This window comes from Haliotis asinina, chromosome 1 (genome assembly GCF_037392515.1).
Source record: "Haliotis asinina isolate JCU_RB_2024 chromosome 1, JCU_Hal_asi_v2, whole genome shotgun sequence".
In the NCBI taxonomy this organism is placed as follows: domain Eukaryota; kingdom Metazoa; phylum Mollusca; class Gastropoda; order Lepetellida; family Haliotidae; genus Haliotis; species Haliotis asinina.
The window spans coordinates 54,108,662-54,117,144 of record NC_090280.1 but is presented as its reverse complement, the minus strand read 5'-3'; the positions used below and the strand labels follow the sequence as shown (position 1 = coordinate 54,117,144).

Sequence of the window (8,483 nt, the reverse complement as noted above, 5' to 3'; positions counted from 1 at the left end):
CGGAAATAAGATAAAAATACAAGGCTCGCAAGATAGGGTTTTACAACGTAAAGTATTTGATCTAAGACAAATACTGTATGTTGGTCAATGCACAAAATCCTTACCCACGTTTCAAGCTTCTGGACAGCCACCAACCACAAATTTTATTTAGTTTCCATTTTTTCTGAATAGTCCATAAACAAGAGACCGTTCATGTTCATCTCGCAGCATCACAACGAAATATGTGGTACATATGCTTAATTGTTCATGTTGTTTGTAAAAAATAATAAATACATTTCAAACGAAACAATCATACATCCAAATTGACACAAATTGACAATGCGTGTTTCAACTTACTTTGAAACTGGGACATCATTTCGTGTTCGTTGTTTGCTAAACCTTGGTATCTTCATTTAGTTTTCAGTGTCCTATGCTTTTTAGCAATTACATATTGTTGTTAATGTTAATCTGCTCCCATCAGCACTCATCACAAAATATAAGCTTTTTATTCTTCTCTTTACAGTCTCTAGCTTCATAACGGCACAAAAAATCTTCGTCGAAACATGCTTAAATGCAAACGTTGATACCCATGAATGTATACCCCCAGGATGATATATTTAGGATCAGTCTATTCCAAAGAATTAACCTGGTTCACCCTAAGTACAATATCGGTGAATGTACAAGATATGAAATTCTGAGAGGTGGATGTAAATTCTCTGCTGAGCACGGTCATGGTATGTTACGTGCGCTTCAGATAATGATTTGTATTGATCTCATAATGATGAATGTGAACTTGACGACGTACAGTAACAACGTCCAGCTGCTTAACTATAGTTTAAGAATGTAACTATGACAGTGGTACAAACTATGTTTATATTAGTTTATAGTTTACTCGCCTGTTTTCAGTACACCGAGTTAACAGTCAAATAGTCCTCCTGTCCACAAATCACAATATTCACTTGAATCGGTAGCGTTATAACCGAACACGATTAACTGCCTTTGTATCTGCAGCTGAGAATTGGGTCGACAGCTATCTTCGTGAAACAGTTACTCCGAAGTAAGCACGCTACGCGGGGATATCGGTTGTTCTTTATCATCCGTACCTGTGTAGATCCATGTTTGAAATGATCTTCAGCAACACATCCTCTGCTCAAGGCAGGACAAACACTCTATAAATGTCATCGTATCCTAATTAAAAGATCGATGCACATGATGTCAATCATTGGATTGTATGATTCAGACATGAATATTTACTGAAGGCCATCATTATTTAGTGTCCGCCATCACACAGGTGGAAAAGGGTTGAGTGTGCATATAAGCAATTCCAATATTCATGTTATCTTTTAATCCCATGTATGAAATCTGTATCCTAGACCAGTGGAATGAAAAAAACATGTGCAAGAAAGGACATATCAACTTCAGAGGTTACAGTGACTGGCAAGAAAGGACATATCAACTTCAGAGGTTACAGTGACTGGCAAGAAAGGACATATCAACTTCAGAGGTTACAGTGACTGGTAAGAAAGGACATATCAACTTCAGAGGTTACTGTGACTGGCAAGAAAGAGGAAATAACAGGAGTATTGTGCATAAGTAAAGCCAAGTTCAAACTCCTCATGTCATCATCAGATTGTATATCTCATTAATAATAACTTAGCTAGGTTTATTTATCATACAATGCATCTAAGATGGTAAAATTATCAATCAGTACTGTACACACCATGTTTTGCCATACACAATACAACGTTTGTAGTTATGGGCCGATGACCCTACACTCTTGTAATAAAAGAAGTGAATAGTATTTTGCGTTCATGGTTTGCATGCTGATATAATCATAACAGTCATGTAGAACTATCTCTTGAATCCCAACGCCTTTCACATAAAATACCTGAGTCTTGCAACAAGTTAAACTTTCATAAGAAACAATTTAGTATTTTAAAGGCATTTAACAGACAGTAAAAAAACGTAAAGATACCAGATACTTTAACCAAATGTTAAAAATGTCATCATTCCCTGAAACGTCTTCAGACAGTAAGGTCTGGTCATATTGATATTCAATCAGTCCGGATAGAGTTCGAGAGCTTTTATCTATTGTATAGAAACATTATATAATTATCGTGTATAAAGCCGTTCTATATTGTATCAATACTATTTACAGTATAGGCCTCAGTCCTTAAGATATTGAAAGCATGCCAGCATTCACTGGAGCAGAAGTCTTAATGAACTTTCGTCCACTGACATATTCTGTACATACGATGATGTACCTCTGACACCGGAGCACTTCCTTGACAGGCATGGGGAAACTGTGCTCCAGAATCAGTGGATACCAAACCCTCGAAGATCCAGGATGAAATTGATCTTCAGTAACACATGCCTGTCGTAAGAGACAAGTAACAGGGTCAGGTGGACAAGCTGGGTGACTTGGTTGAGACATACCATCGGTTCCCAAATGTACGAATTGATGCTCATTCTGTTGATTACTGGACTGGCTGATCCTGACTCGTTTATTTACAGACCGCCGCTATATAGCTGGAATATTGTGGAGTGCGGCGTAGGCACAATGTCTGGAACAATGAATATACTTAATTTCCTCCTTCATCCCAGAAGAGTCGGATGACAGAGCAGACCACACACAACCGGCATTTACTATTACAGTCCGTTTGATTTTGTTTGAGATCGATGATTTGCTCACTACCACAAAATAATCAAAAGATCATTATTTTGTTGTCATTTTTCGATATTTTGCACGAGGAGAACCCCTTGCTTTTAGAACAGTCAGGGAATCATCGGGCATCTGAAGTGAAATTCATTTTTGCACGTGCATCTGGCACACCTGACTGTTCTGCCAGCAAGTGATAACCCCTCGTAACTAGCGAAAAGTAACAACAACATAATGATCGTTTATTGAGCATTTTCTTTATTAGGGTGTCCAAAGTTATGAGACAAATTATCATTGGTCAGTTGATTTCACGTATCTATGCAAAACATGGTTTTGTTGCATTCATTAGATTTTGTGTTTGTGAGCTATTCATCGGTCTCACATGAAATCAAACGGACTGTAATTTGCGAATGCTATTTTATTGCCTTGTGTAAAGGATAACATCAAGACTTGGAATACATCCAACCGTACATAAAAACTGTTATCATAAAGAATATTATTTATTATTACTCAGCATTATACAAATGACAAATGGCAAGGCACTTTGCTTCAGTTGGCTTGCTGAGTAGGTGAAAGTATTATTCTTTGTGTTGATTAAACTGACAGTGTCGACTTGAGGTAGAAAGACACCTTTCCGTGGATGGACATAAACGTCACATGGTTGAGATGTGAAACGTCCTCATCTGCGAAATATGGAACGACATACATAGTATGTAATCACAAGAGGAAGAAATGAGTGGTGGAGACAGGAAGATAAGTAATCGTCATTGAAACCAATATCAGTATCGAAAAGGCGGAGAGGAATTTCTGTGATATCACCATAAACTAAATTTTATTTGTTATTTAACGTCACCCAGTCAATGTTCTAGCTTTATCTCGGCATTCTGTAAATAAACAAGTGTGGAACACAGACGTGAGACACACTACCGTGAGAATCCGGGTTAGAATTGATCTTCAGCTACCCATGCTTATTGAAAGAGGAGACTAACAACTTCGGGTGATCAGGTTCTCTGACTTTGTTGACATATGACATTGCATCCCATTTGCGTGAAGCGTAGATCGATGCTCATGCTGGTGATCACTGGATTGTCTCGTCCAGACACGATCATTTACTGACCGCCGCCTCTATTGCTGAGAGCGACGTTAAGCAACAAACCAGCCAATCCTGGTATACACACCAGGGGCACGGGTCAGGCATCCACCATCGAAGTCTCTGGCTCCCATCAACCAATTTCGTAAGTCGTCTCTTACAACAGACACAGGCCGCTGGGTCTCAGTTCTTACACGGAGCTTCAGGATTGAACAAACAGGATTGTGGGAACAGATTAGTATAAAAATTCTAGAATAATACACTGAGAAAACCTAGAAGATGTCTAGTTAGTTGGAATCCGAGTGAGTGACAGAATATGGTTTTACGCTGCTTTTAGCAATATTCCAGCAATATCACGACGAAGGACACTAGAAATAGGCTTCACAAATTGTACCCACATGGACCTGCGGCGTGACGAGGCAACGTCTTAACCACCAGTTCTTACACGGAGCTTCAGGCTTAACCACCAGGCTACCCCACCGCCCCGGGATCGAGAAAAAAAAACGTTAATGACATATATATGTTAACAAATGTGTCGTATTTTCTTTTCCTAATTTGACCCTAAATAACCTGTTGGGGCCTTAAATGCTCGTCTTTTTTTCTCACCAGTCACTGCCGATGTCTCATCAATGATGGCGATTTGGGTCGTCCGTCGGCCTTGGCAAGTCTGGTAGAGGACTGGTGACTTTGACTTGAAAGACTCACGTTCGGCATCAGTCATCTTACTATCAGTTTTCATAACGTACTTAACGCCATTGTCGGGTGTTTCCACGATTTTATCCATCTGGAAAAGATTTCCAGCACAGACACATCCAAATATTGACACATCTATTTTCATGTATGACTTTACAAGAATATACAGGATTCGTTTGGATTAGGTAAGACACCCACAGCGCTGAACCCACTGCCCATTGTTTTATGCTTAACCGAACTTTTTAGGCTATATAAGTTAATCATTACTAATTCCGTCACGTGAAAAGGATCTTAAATGTTATTCCTTAATTATTGTGTGTTAACCTCTAAAAGTTGTCACATGAAATGGGATTTGTACACAGACACTTTGGGTCAAAATCTGAATAAATGTTGGATTGACAAAGTCAACTATCCTACAGATATGGATCGACATGAGACAGTGACATCAGATTTCCGATTCATGATAGATGTTCCAATGTTAGCTGATTTTGGTGATTGTGCCATTACTGATTCAAACATAAATATTTACACTTCGTTTCCAGACTGTGTCGATTGCTGCTTTGAAGTTGGTGACTGGAAACACCACACAGACATGGGTGTTGTCGATCTTAAGTCGAGCCGCAGCCAGTCCCTGGAATGACAAACGTTAAGCATCGGGTGGTCTGGCTCGCTCACTCGGTTGACGCACGTCATCATGTCCCAGCGTCGATCGATGCCCATGTTCTTGACCACTGAATTGTCTGGGCCAGCTTCGATCGCAGACCGCAGTCATATTGCTGGAATGTTGCTGGATGCGGCGTAAAACAACAAACCAATTAACTCAACGATCTAGTGAGTGGGTGAGTTTAGTTTTACGCCGCACTCCAGCTATTTGGCGGGGTCTGTAAATAATCGAGTCTGGACCAGACAATCCAGTGATCAACAACATGAGTATCGATCTGCCCAATTGGGAACCGATGACATGAGTCAACCACGTCAGCGAGCCTGAACACCCGATCCCGTAAGTCGCCTCTTACGACATGCATAGTCTCCTTTTATGGCAAGCATGGGTTGCTGAAGGTCTATTCTATCCCGGGACCTTCACGGGTGTGGGGACTTTTACATCCAGGCCACACTCAAGGTTATTCAATCTGTGTGAGGAAGGTATTTACATAAATTATTCTGAACAAGACAATGCAGTGGTCGACACCATGAGCATCGATCTACACAGAAGGGATATGATGACATGCGTCAATCAAGACAGCAAGTCTGACCACCCGATCCCCTTATAAGTATGAGTACCTGTGCCCCCCTATCAAAACACATAATAAACAAGACAGTTATGACATGAACATGCCGTATAGTTTTATAACAGTATGTATTATGTAAATCATGTACACTCTTTGTGTTTCAACAGACCCACTTCCTGCTTGATGGGGCAGTGACATAGCATAGTGGTTGATGAGTTCATTCGTCAAGCCGAAGACTTGAGTTCGATGCCCAATACTGGTACAATGTGTGAAGCCTATTGCAGCGTAAAACTAAATTCTGTCCACTCATATCACACTTGCCACATTTGACCATCATTTGTAAGGTTGAATGTGTGAGTGAGTTTAGTTTTACGACACTAGTGGCAATATTCGAGGCAGGGGGCCCCAAAAAGGGGATATACACATCTGGGGATTATGTAGATTCGAACTCGGTTTTAGACGTGACAAGTGAACGCCTTAAGCACAAGGGTACCCCACCTCCTCGCCAGTGTGCACGTGGGAGCTACCTATAGTCTTTAAGTATGATAGGTAACACTTACCGATCGCACAGTGTGATGTGAGTTCAACGTTGGACATTCCTGGTCAGGGCATTCAAGATTTACATTACAAAGTTGATTAGGGCCTGTAAGTAGGTCACCTTAGTGCTTCCAAGGACAAACACACTTTCGCACCGCTTTAAATGGCTTAATAGTTGTCAGTAAGGAACTATAACCCTTGCACAAGTAACACATTTCTAACCATCATCAAATATGCGTGTTGGAATCAGAACTGGTTCTTGAATATATGCTTGTCACCAGAAATCTGGTACCGGAAGCAAACTGGGCCCCGTATCGCATATCGCGAGACTCACAGGCCCTATTGGAAAAGGTCACCCATAGGCATACATAAATCATTAGTGCTGTTTGTTATTCAGAGGTACATTGCAGAGAGGATGATGTGTGTACATTAGAAACTTTAAGAAAATATTTATGTCTTACTTCTTTGTAATCATAAGCTGAAAATGCGGACTGAATGTGAACTGTCTTGGCCTTTCTTATCCATGAAAATAACTCAATGTATTTATTTTCTCTACTGAACTTTGCCGACTCTCTTGCCGTGGTATCGCCATCAATTCTACGTATCCATCGACGACCTTCAGCATCAAGACGAATCTGTTAAAACACATAAAGCGATGGAACACAGGATCAATAAGAGAAAGGATAATGAATCAAATTACAGGAATAGATGCATTTTCTATAGAATTCGGAAACGAATTGGGAATTATTTACATAACGGAATTTAAAGTAGTGTTAATCAGTGTTTGGTTCTAACTGTGCATTTGAGTGACTCACTAAAACATTTTCATTTCATTTTAAAATGATGCATGTTATTTTTTTTAATACATACACATTTAAATCAAACTTCTGTTATGCTCATGCCTAACTAACAGAATATACGTCGAGTGTAGACAGTGACTCCTGACGATGAATCCCGGGAGATGTGTCACTAAAACGTCTTTCTGCATGATACGTTTGAAAAACAAGGCCTTTCAGGGTTGACTATTTTTTTATTTATTAATTATAACAATCGTTCATAAAACGCTGTATGATTGTAGTTCTTGTGATATTTGTGTATTTTCTCAGTTGATATCCAACACATGTATAAAATAAGTGAAAGTAAACAATTAAAGGGTATTTATGTAAAAGATATTTGTGTACTCCTAGTAATATCCGACTTAAGGGTGTTGCTTTCCTGAAGTCAATTAGTGACAGACATGCCACAATTAAAACGGAGATATCTTCATAGAGCAGATATGCCACTTGCACATTAATCAAACTCTTTTCGTTAAATAAATTATACATTCACATTATATTTTTCCAAGTGGGTCAGGAAAGTTGTTCACCCAATTAACGTTAAGAACATGAAAGCATTTTGCCACTTAAGAGACCGATATTAATATTGCTTTTTGAACAAGGAGACATGTATGAACCTGCAAAACCTTTCCCATGTTTCAACGGAACAATATCAGAGGTACACTGCAGGAATAAATAAAATTTCAGTAAATGTGAACTGAAGCTGAACTTCGATTGTTCATTATAAAGAGTAAAACAAGATGTCGAAAGGAGGAATTACTTCAAGATCCTTTCCACTCTGATTCGTCAGGTATCTATCGAAAGACTTTTTGAAAACGCCTTTTTCTCCACACCTAGAAATACTCGGTATACATTCTGACCACTCAACGGTGTGATACCGTGATAGAGCAAGACAGCAGATATTACTGTCTCGGACCACCGAGGTCAACCCCAAGGTCACACCCCTGGTTAGAAGAGGACACATGAACAATAGGGTGGGGCTTATGGGTTAAACACCAAAATCGATTAGGTCACACAAAGGTGTAACGAAAATGCAGATGCAAATGATAAATAAAATGTATATGACTTGATGAAGTATTCGCTCTGCATTAACGTGGTAAAATAAATATCGTTTGTTGTATAACGCCGCACTCAGAAGTGGTCTGGAAATAATCGGATCAAGGCCCGACTATCCAGAGATCAACGGCATGAGCATTGATCTACGCAACTGGGATACCATGACATGTGTCCTCCAAGTCAGGGAGCCTGACCACCCAGTTCCGTTAGTCGCCTCTTAGGACGGGCGTGGGTTGCTGTGGACCAATTCTAACCTGGATCTTTGACGAGAGCAGCGTAAAACCTATACTCACTCATCCGATCTTTGATACGTCTCTATTACTTACTGTTTGTTCTGCGCCAACACATTGAAGTATACATGCTGGAAGAATCAACAGACACTGCAGGATATGAGCAGCCGCCAT

At 39.9% G+C, this 8,483-nt stretch overlaps 1 protein-coding gene across 1 annotated transcript; it reads right to left on the bottom strand.

Annotated features, from left to right (window-relative positions):
• Positions 1-3,232: 3,232 nt before the first annotated feature.
• LOC137258407 (uncharacterized) lies at positions 3,233-8,483 on the bottom strand. The gene is made up of 5 exons (XM_067796084.1): positions 8,406-8,483; positions 6,649-6,822; positions 4,951-5,052; positions 4,335-4,512; positions 3,233-3,321 (listed from the first exon to the last, which is right to left on the bottom strand). The coding sequence occupies exons 1-5, from the start codon at positions 8,481-8,483 to the stop codon at positions 3,233-3,235; spliced, it is 621 nt and encodes a 206-aa protein (XP_067652185.1).

Coding starts and splice junctions, on each gene's coding strand:
- LOC137258407 (XM_067796084.1), bottom strand. CDS start 8,483: ATGGCGGCTGCTCATATCCTGCAGTGTCTGTTGATTCTTCCAGCATGT. Junction 4,513..4,950: donor ACACAGTCTGGAAACGAAGT/GTAAATATTTAT, acceptor AATCTTTTCCAG/ATGGATAAAATCGTGGAAAC. Junction 3,322..4,334: donor TGAGACATCGGCAGTGACTG/GTGAGAAAAAAA, acceptor CATATTTCGCAG/ATGAGGACGTTTCACATCTC.